At 48.1% G+C, this 17,191-nt stretch overlaps 1 protein-coding gene across 1 annotated transcript in view; it reads right to left on the bottom strand.

The window, feature by feature from the left end:
* The window catches only part of LOC106603469 (potassium channel tetramerization domain containing 7), a 65,139-nt gene that overhangs the window by 11,138 nt on the left and 36,810 nt on the right, over nucleotides 1–17,191 (bottom strand). The window contains 3 exon segments of the mRNA XM_014197190.2: nucleotides 12,015–12,125; nucleotides 13,137–13,274; nucleotides 13,490–13,563. Of these exon segments, the coding sequence (XP_014052665.2) occupies nucleotides 12,015–12,125; nucleotides 13,137–13,274; nucleotides 13,490–13,563 (323 nt within the window).

Below are 17,191 nucleotides of genomic sequence, written 5' to 3'. Positions count from 1 at the left end.
ATGTACCGATCCTGTGCAGGTGTTGTTACACGTGGTCTGCCACTGCAAGGACTGTCAGCTGTCCGCCTGGTCTCTCTGTAGCGCTGTCTTTGGCGTGTCACAGTACGGACATTGCAATTTATTGCCCTGGCCACATCTGCTGTCCTCATGCCTCCTTGCAGCATGCCTAAGGCATGCTCACGTAGATGAGCAGGGACCCAGGGCCAAACAGGCAGGTTATATCTAGCGGTTAGAGAGTCCAAATCCTGGGTCAGACGGGAAAAATCTCAGGAAGTAAGATCCCATTGCCTGCCGTTGTGCCCCTTGAGCAAGGGACTTAACCCCCCACAACTACAGCTCCTCAGGCGCCCAGTGTGGCAGACCCCCTCACCTCTCCAAAACCTGTATGTGTCTCTTTCGGAGGGGTTGGATTAAAATGGAAGCTCAATTTCGGTTTGACCTTGTGTGCAATTGACCAATAAAAGCTATCTTAATTTAAATCACTTAAAAATCTATTATGAATGTTCTACTTTGTGTGTTATTCCTTCTGATGCAAACATTGCACCTACGTCTGTAGTCAATGACAACTACAGCATCTTTTCACAGTTTCTCTCCCAACCCTGTACCAGGGTACCTCCTCCCTTACAATTGCAGTGGCAGTGCTATATAAAGACTAGCTGAGCACAAGGAAGATATCCAGTGTGCTACAGAGGGAGAAAAAGAACAAACAGGTCACAATGAGTCATTCACACAGCTCCCATGGCTGCTGGGAGCGGAAGTGAGGAGTGATAGCACAATGACAGCCAGGTGTCTATAAATATAATGCACTACACTCAATACCAGGGTGCATTGCGGTTGTGTGAATTCTTACACAGTGAAAGTGTGTATGTGTGTCTGCAACACACACACACACACACACACACACGGCACCAAATCAGAGTGCAGTGTTATGATGTAATTATAAAGAGATCATCAGAGAGCAGGGTTATAAAGATGTCATCATGAAGGAACCAATCAGAGAACAGAGTTAAGACGATTTCACATCCATAAAGACGAGCAAGCACACACCTTCTTTAGAAAATGTCATTTTGTAGTTATAGATAGATATATACAGCGGCTTGCAAAAGTATACACCCCCCTTGGCATTTTTTTGTATCATTTGATTTACACAACATGCCTACCACTTTGAAGAGTCACAATAAAATATATTTTGCAACAAACAAGAAATAAGACAAAAAAACGGAAAACTTGAGCGTGCATAACTATTCACCCTCCCAAAATCAATACTGTGTGGAGCCACCTTTTGCAGCAATTACAGCTGCAAGTCTCTTGGGGTATGTCTCTATAAGCTTGGCACATCTAGCCACTGGGATGTTTGCCCATTCTTCAAGGCAAAACTGCTCCAGCTCCTTCAAGTTGGATGGGTTCCGCTGGTGTACAGCAATCTTTAAGTCATACCACAGATTCTCAATTGGATTGAGGTCTGGGCTTTGACTAGGCCATTCAAATGTTTCCCCTTAAACCACTCGAGTGTTGCTTTAGCAGTATGCTTAGGGTCATTGTCTTTCTGGAAGGTGAACCTCCGTCCCAGTCTCAAATCCCTAGAAGACTGAAACAGGTTTCCCCTCAAGAATTTCCATGTATTTAGCGCCGTCCATCATTCCTTCAATTCTGACCAGTTTCCCAGTCCCTGCCGATGAAAAACATCCCCACAGCAGGATGCTGCCACCACCATGCTTCACTGTGGGGATGATGTTTTCGGGGTAATGGGAGGTATTGGGTTTGCGCCAGACAGTGTTTTCCTTGATGGCCAAAAAGCAGCTCCTTCAGGGTTATCTTTAGTCTCTTTGTTGCCTCTCTGATTAATGCCCTCCTGCCTGGTCTGAGTTTTGGTGGGCGGTCCTCTCTTGGCAGGTTTGTTGTGGTGCCATATTCTTTCCATTTTTTAATAATGGATTCAAAATGGTGCTCCGTGGGATGTTCAGTTTCTGATATTTTTTTGTAAGCCAACCATGATCTGTACTCTCCAAACAGGTCAGGGACAAAGTTGTGGAGAAGCTCCTTGGTCTTCATGGTGCCCCTTGCTTAGTGGTGTTGCAGACTCTGGGGCCTTTCAGAACAGGTGTATATATACACTGAGATCATGTGACAATTAGATTGCACACAGCTGGACTTTATTTAACTAATTATGTGACTTCTGAAGGTAATTGGTTGCACCAGATCTTATTTAGGGGCTTTATAGCAAAGGGGGTGAATACATATGCACACACCACTTTTCCATTTTTTATTTTGTAGAATTTTTTTAAACATTTGACTATTTTCTGTATGTCCAATATATGAAATGGAAATAAAAATCAATTTAAATTACAGGTTGTAATGCAACAAAATAGGAAAAACACCAAGGGGGATGAATACATTTGCAAGGTACTGTACATTGATTTCTCTGACCAATCAGAAAGTGCTGACTTCACTCATCAAAAGTCATGAGGTCATTTATTTGGACATACAAAAAAACAAAGAAAGTTATTTTCAACTGGAATGTGACCGTGAGAGTTACAGTACAGTTGTCAAAATCCCTAATGTCCCCCTTTTGGTTACAATCAGACCCCATTCAACATCCATCAAAGAATAAAACGTTTATAAAACCACATATTATTTACAATAAACACTCATAGCAAATACAACTGGCCTGTACATTGAGTATCTTTAGTTTGTGTGTGTGTTGTCGGTGTGTGTGTGTGTGTGTGTGTGTGTGTCTGTGTCTGAGGGTGTGTGTGTGTGTGTGTGTGTTGTCGGTGTGTGTGTGTGTGTGTGTGTGTGTGTTGTCGGTGTGTGTGTGTGTGTGTGTGTGTCGGTGTGTGTGTGTGTTGTCGGTGTGTGTTGTCGGTGTGTGTGTGTTGTCGGTGTCGGTGTGTGTGTGTGTGTGTGTGTGTTGTCGGTGTGTGTGTGTGTGTGTGTGTGTGTGTGTGTGTGTGTGTGTTGTCGTGTGTGTGTGTGTGTGTTGTCGGTGTGTGTGTGTGTGTGTTGTCGGCGTGTGTGTGTGTGTGTGTTGTCGGCGTGTGTGTGTGTGTGTGTTGTCGGCGTGTGTGTGTGTGTGTTGTCGGCGTGTGTGTGTGTGTGTTGTCGGCGTGTGTGTGTTGTGCGTGTGTGTGTGTGTGTTGTCGGCGTGTGTGTGTGTGTGTGTTGTCGGCGGTGTGTGTGTGTGTGTGTTGTCGGGTGTGTGTGTGTGTGTGTGTGTTGTCGGGGTGTGTGTGTGTGTGTTGTCGGTGTGTGTGTGTGTGTGTGTGTTGTCGGTGTGTGTGTGTGTTGTCGGTGTGTGTGTGTGTTGTCGGCGTGTGTGTGTGTTGTCGGCGGTGTGTGTGTTGTCGGTGTGTGTGTGTGTGTGTGTTGTCGGTGTGTGTGTGTGTGTGTGTGTGTGTCGGTGTGTGTGTGTGTGTTGTCGGTGTGTGTGTGTGTGTGTGTGTGTTGTCGGTGTGTGTGTGTGTGTGTGTGTTGTCGGTGTGTGTGTGTGTGTGTTGTCGTGTGTGTGTGTGTGTGTGTGTTGTCGGTGTGTGTGTGTGTTGTCGGCGTGTGTGTGTGTTGTCGGTGTGTGTGTGTGTGTGTGTTGTCGGCGTGTGTGTGTGTGTGTGTTGTCGGCGGTGTGTGTGTGTGTGTGTTGTCGGCGTGTGTGTGTGTGTGTGTTGTCGGCGTGTGTGTGTGTGTGTGTGTGTTGTCGGCGTGTGTGTGTGTGTGTGTGTGTTGTCGGCGTGTGTGTGTGTGTGTGTGTTGTCGGCGTGTGTGTGTGTGTGTGTGTTGTCGGCGTGTGTGTGTGTGTTGTCGGCGTGTGTGTGTGTGTGTTGTCGGCGTGTGTGTGTGTGTGTGTTGTCGGCGTGTGTGTGTGTGTGTGTGTGTGTGTGTGTGTGTGTGTGTTGTCGGCGTGTGTGTGTGTTGTCGGCGTGTGTGTGTGTGTTGTCGGCGTGTGTGTGCGTGTGTTGTCGGCGTGTGTGTGTGCGTGTGTTGTCGGCGTGTGTGTTGTGCGTGTGTTGTCGTCGTGTGTGTTGTGCGTGTGTTGTCGTCGTGTGTGTTGTGCGTGTGTTGTCGTCGTGTGTGTTGTGCGTGTGTTGTCGTCGGTGTGTTGTGCGTGTGTTGTTGTGTGTTGTGCGTGTGTTGTCGTCGTGTGTGTGGTGCGTGTGTTGTCGTCGTGTGTGTGGTGCGTGTGTTGTCGTCGTGTGTGTGGTGCGTGTGTTGTGCGTCGTGTGTGTGGTGCGTTTGTCGTCGTCGTTGTGTGTGGTGCGTGTGTCGTCGTCGTTGTGTGTGGTGCGTGTGTCGTCGTCGTTGTGTGTGGTGCGTGTGTTGTCGTCGTTGTGTGTGGTGCGTGTGTTGTCGTCGTTGTGTGTGGTGCGTGTGTTGTCGTTGTGTGTGGTGCGTGTGTTGTCGTTGTGTGTGGTGCGTGTGTTGTCGTTGTGTGTGGTGCGTGTGTTGTCGTTGTGTGTGGTGCGTGTGTTGTCGTTGTGTGTGGTGCGTGTGTTGTCGGTGTGTGTGGTGCGTGTGTTGTCGGTGTGTGTGGTGCGTGTGTTGTCGGTGTGTGTGGTGCGTGTGTTGTCGGTGTGTGTGTCGTCTGTGTTGTCGGTGTCTGAGGGTGTGTGTGTGTTGTCTGTGTCTGAGGGTGTGTGTGTGTTGTCTGTGTCTGAGGGTGTGTGTTGTCTGAGGGTGTGTGTCTGAGTGTGTGTGTGTGTGTGTGTGTGTCTGAGGGTGTGTGTGTGTGTGTGTGTGTGTGTGTGTGTCTGAGGGTGTGTGTGTCTGAGGGTGTGTGTGTGTCTGAGTGTGTGTGTGTGTGTGTCTGAGGGTGTGTGTGTGTGTGTGTGTGTGTGTGTGTCTGAGGGTGTGTGTGTGTGTGTGTTGTGGGGTGTGTGTGTGTTGTCTGTGTCTGAGTGTGTGTTGTCTGTGTGTGTGTGTGTGTGTGTTGTCTGAGGGTGTGTGTGTGTTGTCTGTGTCTGAGGGTGTGTGTGTGTTGTCGTGTCTGAGGGTGTGTGTGTGTTGTCTGTGTCTGAGGGTGTGTGTGTGTTGTCTGTGTCTGAGGGTGTGTGTGTGTTGTCTGTGTCTGAGGGTGTGTGTGTGTTGTCGGTGTGTGTGTTGTCTGAGGGTGTGTGTTGTCTGTGTGTGTGTGTGTCTGAGGGTGTGTGTGTCTGAGGGTGTGTGTTGTCTGAGGGTGTGTGTTGTCTGTGTGTGTGTGGTCTGTGTGTGTGTGTGTGTGTGTGTGTGTCTGAGGGTGTGTGTGTGTGTGTGTCTGAGGGTGTGTGTGTGTGTGTCTGAGGTGTGTGTGTGTGTGTGTGTGTGTGTGTGTCTGAGGGGGTGTGTGTGTGTGTGTCTGAGGGTGTGTGTGTGTGTGTGTGTGTCTGAGGGTGTGTGTGTGTGTGTGTGTCTGAGGGTGTGTGTGTGTGTCTGAGGGTGTGTGTGTCTGAGGGTGTGTGTGTGTGTGTCTGAGGGTGTGTGTGTGTGTGTGTGTGTGTGTGTGTGTGTGTGGTGTGTGTGTGTGTCTGAGGGTGTGTGTGTGTGTGTGTGTGTGTGTCTGGGGTGTGTGTGTGTGTCTGAGGTGTGTGTGTGTGTCTGAGGGTGTGTGTGTGTGTCTGAGGGTGTGTGTGTGTTGTCTGTGTCTGAGGGTGTGTGTGTGGTGTCTGTGTCTGAGGGTGTGTGTGTCTGAGGGTGTGTGTGTGTCTGAGTGTGTGTGTGTGTGTGTTGTCGGAGTGCGTGTGCGCGTGTGTTGTCGGTGTGCGTGTGTGTTGTCGGTGTGCGTGTGTTGTCGGTGTGCGTGTGTTGTCGGTGTGTGTTGTCGGTGTGCGTGTGTGCGTTGTCGGTGTGTGTGTGTCGTCTGTGTTGTCGGTGTGTGTGTGTGTGTCTGTGTCTGAGGGTGTGTGTGTGTTGTCTGTGTCTGAGGGTGTGTGTGTGTTGTCGGTGTGTGTGTTGTCTGAGGGTGTGTGTTGTCTGTGTGTGTGTGTGTCTGAGGGTGTGTGTGGTCTGTGTGTGTGTGTGTGTGTGTGTGTGTGTGTGTGTGTGTGTGTGTGTGTGTGTGTCTGAGGGTGTGTGTGTGTGTGTGTGTGTCTGAGGGTGTGTGTGTGTGTTGAGGTGTGTGTGTCTGAGGTGTGTGTGTGTGTGTCTGAGGGTGTGTGTGTGTGTGTGTGTGTGTGTGTGTGTGTGTGTGTGTGTGTGTGTGTGTGTGTGTGTGTGTGTGTGTGTCTGAGGGTGTGTGTGTGGGTGTGTGTGTGTCTGAGGGTGTGTGTGTGTGTGTGTGTCTGAGGGTGTGTGTGTGTTGTCTGTGTCTGAGGGTGTGTGTGTGTGTGTGTGTGTGTGTCTGAGTGTGTGTGTGTGTGTGTGTCGGGTGCGTGTGCGCGTGTGTGTCGGTGTGCGTGTGTGTGGTGTGTGTGTGTTGTCGGTGTGTGTGTGTGTGTGTGTGTGCGTGTCGGTGTGTGTGTGTTGTCGGTGTGTGTGTGTGTGTGTGTCGGTGTGTGTGTGTGTGTTGTCTGAGGGTGTGTGTGTGTGTGTGTCTGAGGGTGTGTGTGTCTGAGGGTGTGTGTCTGAGTGTGTGTCTGTGTGTGTGTGTGTGTCTGAGGGTGTGTGTGTGTGTGTGTGTCTGAGGGTGTGTGTGTGTGTGTGTGTGTGTGTGTGTGTGTGTGTGTGTGTCTGAGTGTGTGTGTGTGTGTGTCTGAGGGTGTGTGTGTGTGTGTGTTGTCTGAGGTGTGTGTGTGTGTGTGTCTGAGGTGTGTGTGTGTGTGTCTGAGGTGGTGTGTGTGTGTGTTGTCTGAGGGTGTGTGTGTGTGTGTGTGTGTGTGTGTGTGTGTTGTCTGAGGGTGTGTGTTGTCTGAGGGTGTGTGTGTGTGTGTGTGTGTAGTGTGTGTGTGTCTGAGGGTTGTGTGTGTGTGTCTGAGGGTGTGTGTGTGTGTCTGAGGTGTGTGTGTGTGTGTGTGTGTGTGTGTGTGTGTGTGTGTGTGTGTGTGTGTGTGTCTGAGGGTGTGTGTGTGTCTGAGGGGTGTGTGTGTCTGAGGGTGTGTGTGTGTGTCTGAGGGTGTGTGTGTGTGTGTGTGTGTCTGAGGGTGTGTGTGTGTGTGTGTGTGTGTGAGGGTGTGTGTGTGTCTGAGGGTGTGTGTGTTGTCTGAGGGTGTGTGTGTTGTCTGAGGGTGTGTGTGTTGTCTGAGGGTGTGTGTGTGTCTGAGGGTGTGTGTGTGTCTGAGGGTGTGTGTGTGTGTCTGAGGGTGTGTGTGTGTGTCTGAGGGTGTGTGTGTGTTGTCTGTGTCTGAGGGTGTGTGTGTGTCTGAGGGTGTGTGTGTGTGTGTGTTGTCTGAGGGTGTGTGTGTGTTGTCTGTGTCTGAGGGTGTGTGTGTGTTGTCTGTGTCTGAGGGTGTGTGTGTGTGTTGTCGGTGTGCGTGTGTGTTGTCGGTGTGTGTGTTGTCGGTGTGTGTGTTGTCGGTGTGTGTGTTGTCGGTGTGTGTTGTCGGTGTGTGTCTGAGGGTGTGTGTGTTGTCTGTGTCTGAGGGTGTGTGTGTTGTCTGTGTCTGAGGGTGTGTGTGTGTGTGTGTGTGTGTCTGAGGGTGTGTGTGTGTGTGTGTGTGTGTCTGAGGGTGTGTGTGTGTGTGTGTGTGTCTGAGGGTGTGTGTGTGTGTGTGTGTGTGTGTGTGTGTGTGTGTGTGTGTGTGTGTGTGTGTGTGTGTGTGTTGTCTGAGTGTGTGTGTGTGTGTGTGTGTGTTGTCTGAGTGTGTGTGTGTGTGTGTGTGTGTCTGAGTGTGTGTGTGTGTGTGTGTGTGTTGTCTGAGTGTGTGTGTGTGTGTGTGTGTGTTGTCTGAGTGTGTGTGTGTGTGTGTGTGTGTTGTCTGAGTGTGTGTGTGTGTGTGTGTGTTGTCTGATGTGTGTGTGTGTGTGTGTGTTGTCTGAGTGTGTGTGTGTGTGTGTTGTCTGAGTGTGTGTGTGTGTGTGTGTGGTCTGAGTGTGTGTGTGTGTGTGTGTGTGTGTGTGTGTGTGTGTGTGTGTGTGTGTGTGTGTGTGTGTGTGTGTGTTGTCTGAGTGTGTGTGTGTGTGTGTGTTGTCTGAGTGTGTGTGTGTGTGTGTGTTGTCTGAGTGTGTGTTGTCTGAGTGTGTGTGTGTGTGTGTGTGTGTGTGTGTGTGTGTGTGTGTGTGTGTGTGTGTGTGTGTGTGTCTGAGGTGTGTGTGTGTGTGTGTGTGTGTGTGTCTGAGGGTGTGTGTGTGTGTGTCTGAGGGTGTGTGTGTGTGTGTCTGAGGGTGTGTGTGTGTGTGTCTGAGGGTGTGTGTGTGTGTGTCTGAGGGTGTGTGTGTGTGTGTGTTGTCTGAGGGTGTGTGTGTGTGTGTGTTGTCTGAGGGTGTGTGTGTGTGTGTTGTCTGAGGGTGTGTGTGTGTTGTCTGAGGGTGTGTGTGTGTTGTCTGAGGGTGTGTGTGTGTTGTCTGAGGGTGTGTGTGTGTTGTCTGAGGGTGTGTGTGTGTGTGTGTGTGTTGTCTGAGGGTGTGTGTGTGTTGTCTGTGGGTGTGTGTGTGTGTGTTGTCTGAGGGTGTGTGTGTGTGTTGTCTGAGGGTGTATGTTGTCTGAGGGTGTGTGTTGTCTGAGGGTGTGTGTGTATGTTGTCTGAGGGTGTGTGTGTGTGTGTGTTTTGTCTGAGGGTGTGTGTGTGTGTGTGTTGTCTGAGGGTGTGTGTGTGTGTGTTGTCTGAGGGGTGTGTGTGTGTGTGTTGTCTGAGGGTGTGTGTGTGTGTGTGTTGTCTGAGGGTGTGTGTGTGTGTGTGTGTTGTCTGAGGGTGTGTGTGTGTGTGTGTTGTCTGAGGGTGTGTGTGTGTGTGTGTGTGTGTTGTCTGATGGTGTGTGTGTGTGTGTGTTGTCTGATGGTGTGTGTGTGTGTGTGTCTGAGGGTGTGTGTGTGTGTGTTGGGGTGTGTGTGTGTGTGTGTCTGAGGGTGTGTGTGTGTGTGTGTGTGTGTGTTGTCTGAGGGTGTGTGTGTGTGTTGTCGTCGGTCTGTGTCTGAGGGTGTGTGTTGTCTGTGTGTGTGTGTTGTCTGAGGGTGTGTGTTGTCTGAGGTGGGGGTGTGTGTGTGTCTGAGGGTGGGTGTGTGTGTGTGTGTGTGTCTGAGGGTGTGTGTGTGTGTGTGTGTGTCTGAGGGTGTGTGTGTCTGAGGGTGTGTGTGTGTCTGAGGGTGTGTGTGTGTGTGTGTGTGTGTCTGAGGGTGTGTGTGTGTGTGTGTGTGTCTGAGGGTGTGTGTGTGTGTGTGTGTCTGAGGGGTGTGTGTGTGTGTGTGTCTGAGGTGTGTGTGTGTGTGTGTGTGTGTGTGTGTGTGTGTGTGTGTGTGTGTGTTGTCTGAGGGTGTGTGTCTGAGGTGTGTGTCTGAGGGTGTGTGTCTGAGGGTGTGTGTCTGAGGGTGTGTGTGTGTGTCTGAGGGTGTGTGTGTGTCTGAGGGTGTGTGTGTGTGTGTGTGTCTGAGGGTGTGTGTGTGTGTGTGTGTCTGAGGGTGTGTCTGAGGGTGTGTGTCTGAGGGTGTGTGTGTGTGTGTGTGTGTCTGAGGGTGTGTGTTGTCTGAGGGTGTGTGTGTGTGTGTTGTCTGAGGGTGTGTGTGTGTGTTGTCTGAGGGTGTGTGTGTGTGTTGTCTGAGGGTGTGTGTGTCAGTGTGTCATTGAGTGTGTGTGTGTGTCAGTGTGTCATTGAGTGTGTGTGTGTGTGTGTGTGTCATTGAGTGTGTGTGTGTGTGTGTGTGTCAGTGAGTGTGTGTGTGTGTGTCAGTGAGTGTGTGTGTGTGTCAGTGAGTGTGTGTGTGTGTGTGTGTCAGTGAGTGTGTGTGTGTGTGTGTCAGTGAGTGTGTGTGTGTGTCAGTGAGTGAGTGAGTGAGTGAGTGAGTGAGTGAGTGTGTGTGTATGTTGTCTGAGGGTGTGTGTCTGAGGGTGTGTGTCTGAGGGTGTGTGTCTGAGGGTGTGTGTGTGTGTGTGTGTGTCTGAGGGTGTGTGTGTGTGTGTGTGTGTGTCTGAGGGTGTGTGTGTGTGTGTGTGTGTGTCTGAGGGTGTGTGTGTGTGTGTGTGTCTGAGGGTGTGTGTGTGTGTGTGTGTGTCTGAGGGTGTGTGTGTGTGTCTGAGGGTGTGTGTGTGTGTGTGTGTCTGAGGGTGTGTGTTGTCTGAGGGTGTGTGTTGTCTGAGGGTGTGTGTGTGTGTGTTGTCTGAGGGTGTGTGTGTCTGTGTGTTGTCTGAGGGTGTGTGTGTCAGTGTGTCATTGAGTGTGTTGTCTGAGGGTGTGTGTGTCAGTGTGTCATTGAGTGTGTGTGTGTGTGTGTGTGTGTCATTGAGGTGTGTGTGTGTGTGTGTGTCATTGAGTGTGTGTGTGTGTGTCAGTGAGTGTGTGTGTGTGTCAGTGAGTGTGTGTGTGTGTCGTGTGTGTGTGTGTGTCAGTGAGTGTGTGTGTGTGTGTGTCAGTGAGTGTGTGTGTGTGTGTGTCAGTGAGTGTGTGTGTGTGTCAGTGAGTGTGTGTGTGTGTCAGTGAGTGTGTGTGTGTGTCAGTGAGTGTGTGTGTGTGTCAGTGAGTGTGTGTGTGTGTCAGTGAGTGAGTGTGGTGAGTGAGTGAGTGAGTGTGTGAGTGAGTGAGTGAGTGAGTGAGTGAGTGAGTGAGTGTCTATATGTGTATAACGTGTCTTCTATGCTAAACTACCACCTACACTGGAGGCAATAACAATACCAAGCACCACACAACATATAATAATCATTACTTTCTTCTGCACCACCATTATTGTATTACGTCAATAGAAATAAAACAAGGATTTCAGGCAGCATGAAAAAGTAGAGGGGGAAATGGCGTTACCAAAACATTGAGAAAATGTTATTGTCAGAACTACTACTAACCATATTACAAACACAGTTATGTGCAACAGGTAAACCACACACATGGGCATGCTTATACTGACAAAGCTAGGAAATACACACATGCACCAACATTTCACAGTATTGGAATAGGGTTTTATTCCCTATGTGAGCTCTGTATTGGAGTCATTCTTTAATTGCCTGTTTAATAAATTGCAATTTCTCTCAACCTTGACCTGCTGTACTTCATCTGACCAAGTGGTGGCAATATTGTACAATGTACAGGCTGTCATTCAGGAAGGGGTCTGATGAAGCTGCCCCGGGCCTAGACGCTAGCGTTAGGTCAGTTACGCCTTTTACTTCTGATAGTAATGGTCCAGAATTAGAGAGTGTAAGCTGTTCTTAGATCTGTGCCCATGTAGATGTAGCCCAGCAGAGAGCAGTAGGCTTGATGCATGCTGTTCTGTCACAGCAGCAATGATGAAGGTAGACAGATACATAGAGGACCTCAATGAGACCAGGCCACATAAGATCATGCATGGTTTGCCTGGGTTGAAAATGCAAGTAAACACAGTTTGTGCATCTTTTTTTGTGACAGTTTAATTTACCCACCTATAACACTACAGATGTATTTTTTTTTCTACTGGAGATTAACAAAACAGAAAAGGTGAAATGAATGTCACTTTTTCCACAGAGGTCTCCAGCGATTAACTGACGTCAATACATGACATATTCGCTTTGACCGTGCGTTTATGAGTCCAATGTTTAGTCTGGTTTGGAGCTGGAAGAGGGCTGACCAATATGAAGACAGGCACGGCGCCCCATCGCACAGACAACAACTATAAAAGCATTACTTGTGTGTGAACAGGGTCTTCCATCCCATCCTGCACTGTGGCTGTTCAGACACAAGGGGGTGTATTATACATTCAAATGTTGTGTATGCTTTGCATACAGCCTGATCACTAGAAAAAGACAGCGATTTCAGATGTTTGAAAAGGTCCCGAGAACAACGATTTATGTCTTCCTCTGCACTCACCAACAACAAAAAAATGAAAAGGATTGCCTGAGTCACATACCTGTCACTGAATCTTTACATTGGGAATGACATGCACATCAGACCATGACACCTCCCATCAACTTACCTCACATCAAGCAACATGAAGCCACATCATGCAACGTTACATCTAACGACACAACACTCACATTGAGAGTTAGTATTTGACTTACCCTCCTTGCTTTACTCTGGTACTTTACTGCCTTCTTGGTGTCAGACACGGCCCTCTCTACATAGTCCACTGAGTGCTCCACGTTGTACTCTATACGATCTATCATCTCCCCCTGGTGGTGGGGAAAGAAAGAAAGAGAGAGAGAGCGAGAGAGAGCGAGAGAGAGAGAGAGCGAGAGAGAGCGAGAGAGAGCGAGAGAGAGCGAGAGAGAGCGAGAGAGAGCGAGAGAGAGCGAGAGAGAGCGAGAGCGAGCGAGAGCGAGAGAGAGCGAGAGCGAGAAAGCGAAGAGCAGAAAGCGAGAGAAAGCGAAGAAAGCGACGAAAAGCGAGAAGCGGCGAAGCGAAGCGAGAGCGAAAGCGAAGCAGAAGAGCGAGAGAAAGCGAAGAGCGAGAAGCGAGAGAAAGCGAGAGAGCGAGAGAGAGCGAGAGAGAGCGAGAGAGAGCGAGAGAGAGCGAGAGAGAGCGAGAGAGAGCGAGCGAGCGAGCGCGAGAGAGAGCGAGAGAGAGCGAGAGAGAGAGCGCGAAGGTAAATTGAGGAGCATGGAGAGAGAGGGATTTCAGTGTGGTAGGTTGTTGGATTCTAGAATAAACTTGGAACATTGCTAGGCTAGAGACATTATACATCAGAAGTAAGACTATAGTATCTGAGGGGTGATAGAGACTGGTTGTTACATCAGAAGTTAATAGTTATCTGTAGGAGCCAGATGGCTTTGGAATGTGCTGGGTAGACAGGAAGCAGTGACAGGATTGCTATAGGTGATACGGGTGGAGATCTTAGGGTTAGACATCAAGGGGGTTGAGGTCAGGTCAGATCCCCTTAAAGGATAATAAACCATTGTTTCTCCCATCACTTCATCTTCCTGTCGAACCATAAAAGATGTAAGGATTGGAGAGAAGGAGGAGGGCCTAAATTGGAGTATATATACACACACTTGTGGTGGTGGAAACATGTTTTGTCTAATGCAGCTGTATTGACCCTCTGGGAAAAACTAAACTTGGTTAAGCTTTCATAATGTCCGTTGAGTTTTCTACTCTGAGAATTAGATCTTAACAGGGTTTTCTAATTGGTATGTGTGTAGTCTTCATTGTTGTGTGTTAGCCAGTCAGTGTGTATAGAGTCCTACCTGGCTCTCCACCAGCATGGCCATATCCATGAACATGTCATGAAGTTCCCTGATGCTGTTCTCCAGCTTGATGATCTCAGTGTGTCTCGTCTCAATCTCATTCATGGCCTGCTGGGTGATGTTGGAGTCCATGATGATCTAGAAGAGACAGAGTTCATGTGTCATCACACACTCATACCCACTCACAAGTTCTCCCCCTTGTAGGTGTGGCATACTCAGTTGGAATGCCAAACCTCGCCAACAGAGAGATATCTTGTCTTCTAGATATCTGGTCTTCTATTGTGTATGATTCTCAGACAATTGTATGTAATTGCCTGTGTATTGGCCCGTTGCGTGTGTGTGTGGTCACTCACCCCTGATGTGAAGATGGCAGGATTGTCACTCTCCAGCATGCTCTCCAGTTCCTCATTAGTTGTGTTCCTACCAGCTACAATAACAAACACAATCCATGGAGTTGAGAAAGTTAGCTAAAATATATTCGGTGTGTCTAAGTAAAAGGTTAAACATGTTGGCCACTCAACCACCACACACACACAGTGTTATATCTCATTTTCCTTCTCCCAAGACATGTCGATGGGCTGTCTACGAGGTGGCGTGGGCCTGTCATTGTGACAGGCTAAAGGAGCCTTCTCAGGGCTGCTGTGTGTGCACGCGCGCACGATCTCTCTCTTGCCACTAATCACGATGGCAGCGAGTGGGCGCCCACAACCCCATCAAGGCAAATGGGCTGGGGAGGTGAGGTGCAGATAGAAAGAGAGCGAGAAAGAGGCGTCAGTGTAGGATTAATCACAGGCTAGTCTCTCATCCGCCTGTTGCTATCTCTGCCTTTGCCGAAGCCAGCCCCTGATGGGAGACCCACGCAGCCTGTTTCAACAGCATTATGTCACAGATTTCCTGTTTGAAAAAGCTAAGATGGGACTGAAAAAATGTATAATAGTTTATGAACTACCATGGCGTAATGAGTTTATGGTGCCTCCTATTACCTATTAATAACATTTGCTATAAGCATTCATAAAAAAATATCTGAATAAATAATTGCATGTTATATATTCCTAATAGAATAGGACTTTGTCCATTGGTTAGAACGGAAATTTGCCTTCTGCCTTTCCCAAAACACACATGTTGACAGGCAGAAGGTCAGCAGCAGTGCAGCATCCCTAGATAGAGAGCAATTGTGTGCAAAAAGTGCCTTACTCAAGGGCACAACGGCAGGAAATGATACATGGAATTAGAGACGAGCGGCCTTCCAGCTGCCAATTCAGTTCCATTCCCATTTTTGTGTTGCTTGGTCTTGTGTGCAGATGTGTGCAATTAAGTGCCTTGCTCAAGGTGCGCCTCTCTAACCTCTAGGCTACTGCCAACCAAATGCATTACACATACCTTTAGATGAATACGGTATGGGCTTTTTGGTTTCACTCAGTAAATGTGTCTTAGTGATTGAATTCATCCAAACAGGAATCCAGGGGAACCTGTTGTAGAGTTCTAGAATGGTTGTATTACAGACAGATTAAGTTAACAGCATCACTATTTGAAATAAAGTATGCACACACAACATTGATTCCCTGTCGTTCCACAGATTTCCTATGCATGCTAGAAAGAAGCAGAAACGTGTTGGGGACATATTGTGCATCTGTTGGCAATAGGGGGGCCAAATCCACTCTTCCATCCAGGGGAAAATGTATATTTCAAGTCTGTAACCTTAGTGACCGACCCTGTGATTCAATTGCTGTTTGTGTGCTGTGGCAGATAAATGGTGAAGCTTTACAGTGGGGTGATCATCTACTGGCAGCTAGTGACAACAATTCAGAGTGCTGGAAAAAGGCCACAACATGCCGTGATGGCCACACAGATGCGTACAAAAGACACACACACACACACACGTCTGTGTGTATGCGTGCCAACACAAGGCCTGAAAAAAGACCTCTGCCTCCCTCCCAGTGACCTTCTGTCCTCCCACTTTTGAATCCATCAAACCTCAGCCATTGCTATACCCAATAACAGTGGCTCTCTCTTTCCACTCCCTACCATGTGCAGCACTTCTTCTTGAAAGGCTGAATAACTCACATCGCTGGTTTGGCAAATTTGTCAATTTATAAACCTAGAGGTTTAGGAGGTAGCGAGTAGTGACATTAGTATATTTTTGCCAACATGTTAATCTGCAAGTCCTAACCTAATGAGTGCACCCTTTCACTAATTGCCATTGGGGGGAGTGAGTGTCATGAATGTAGGGTCAATGTAAATTGTCCGTAGGCAATTTTTATGAATTGTTCAGCAGTCTAATGGCAAGGGGGTAGAAGCTGTTGAGGTGCCTTTTGGTCCTAGACTTGACAATCAGAACACAGCCAGTGTTTACCTACAGTAACAATTTTTTTCTTTGCATCATATATATATATATATATATATATATATGTGTGCATGCATGCACGCACATATGTGTCCATATGCTTATGAGTGTGTGCACACACACTTCCACTATGGATCTGTTTATTCCTCTATTCCCAGGTAAATAAATGCTAATAAATTAGCATACAGTTACACCTCACCTTACACCTCAACCAAACATTAGGAATCCCACCCCCATAAAAACATTCTGCAGCGTCACACAATAGAATATATTTGAGTCTTATGAAGTCGTTCTAAAGTCAATCACAATGCTTTATTAAGAAGTGTAATAGACTACTGAGAGAGTATTGTGATATTATGCAACCTAATCCAGTGACTGTCATGAATTTTGGGTTGACAATTATGATATTTTAATTATTTTACAGTCAATTTTCATTTTTTTTGTTCAATAGAGAGATAAAAAATGCATGTTCTTTCTGTTTGCTAATATTATATATAGGCCTAATTCACCACCTGAAGAAGTGGAAACTCAAAACACAGTTGCTAGATTTCTAACTATAAATAAACTCAGCAAAAAAAGAAACGTCCTCTCACTGTCAACTGCTTTATTTTCAGCAAACTTAACATGTGTAAATACTTGTATGAATATAAGATTCAACAGACATAAACTGAACAAGTTCCACAGATATGTGAAAAACAGAAATTGAATTGTTAGTCCCTGAACAAAGGGGGGGGGGGGGGGGTCAAAATAAAAAGAACACTGACATTCCTGTCTTGCAGGAAATCACGCACAGAACGAGCAGTATGGCTGGTGGCATTGTCGTGCTGGAGGGTCATGTCAGGATGAGCCTGCAGGAAGGGTACCACATGAGGGAGGAGGATGTCTTCCCTGTAACGCACAGCATTGAGATCGCCTGCAATGACAACAAGCTCAGTCCGATGATGCTGTGACACACCGCCCCAGACCATGACGGACCCTCCACCTCCAAATCGATCCCGCTCCAGAGTACAGGCCTCGGTTTAACTCTCATTCCTTCGACGATAAACGCGAATCCGACCATCACCCCTGGTGAGACAAAACTGCGACTCGTCAGTGAAGAGCACTTTTTGCCAGTCCTGTCTGGTCCATCGACGGTGGGTTTGTGCCCATAGGCGACATTGTTGCCGGTGATGTCTGGTGAGGACCTGCCTTACAACAGCCTACAAGCCCTCAGTCCAGCCCCTCTCAGTCTATTGCGGACAGTCTGAGCACTGATGGAGGGATTGTGCGTTCCTGGTGTAACTCGGGCAGTTGTTGCCATCCTGTACCTGTCCCGCAGGTGTGATGTTCTGATGTACCGATCCTGTGCAGGTGTTGTTACATGTGGTCTGCCACTGCGATGACGATCAGCTGTCCATCCTGTCTCCCTGTAGCGCTGTCTTAGGCCTCTCACAGTATGGACATTGCAATTTATTGCCCTGGTCACATCTGCAGTCCTCATGCCTCCTTGCAGCATGCCTAAGGCACGTTCACACAGATGAGCAGGGACCCTGGGCATCTTTCTTTTGGTGTTTTTCAGAGTCAGTAGAAAGGCCTCTTTAGTGTACTAAGTTTTCATAACTGTGGCCTTAATTGCCTACCGTCTGTAAGCGTCTTAACGACAGTTCCACAGGTGCATGTTCATTAATTGTTTATGGTTCATTGAACAAGCATGGGAAACAGTGTTTAAACC

This window comes from Salmo salar, chromosome ssa04, assembly GCF_905237065.1.
Source record: "Salmo salar chromosome ssa04, Ssal_v3.1, whole genome shotgun sequence".
In the NCBI taxonomy this organism is placed as follows: Eukaryota; Metazoa; Chordata; class Actinopteri; order Salmoniformes; family Salmonidae; genus Salmo; species Salmo salar.
The sequence above is the reverse complement of the archived record's forward strand: the minus strand, read 5'-3'. Positions and strand labels throughout refer to the sequence as shown.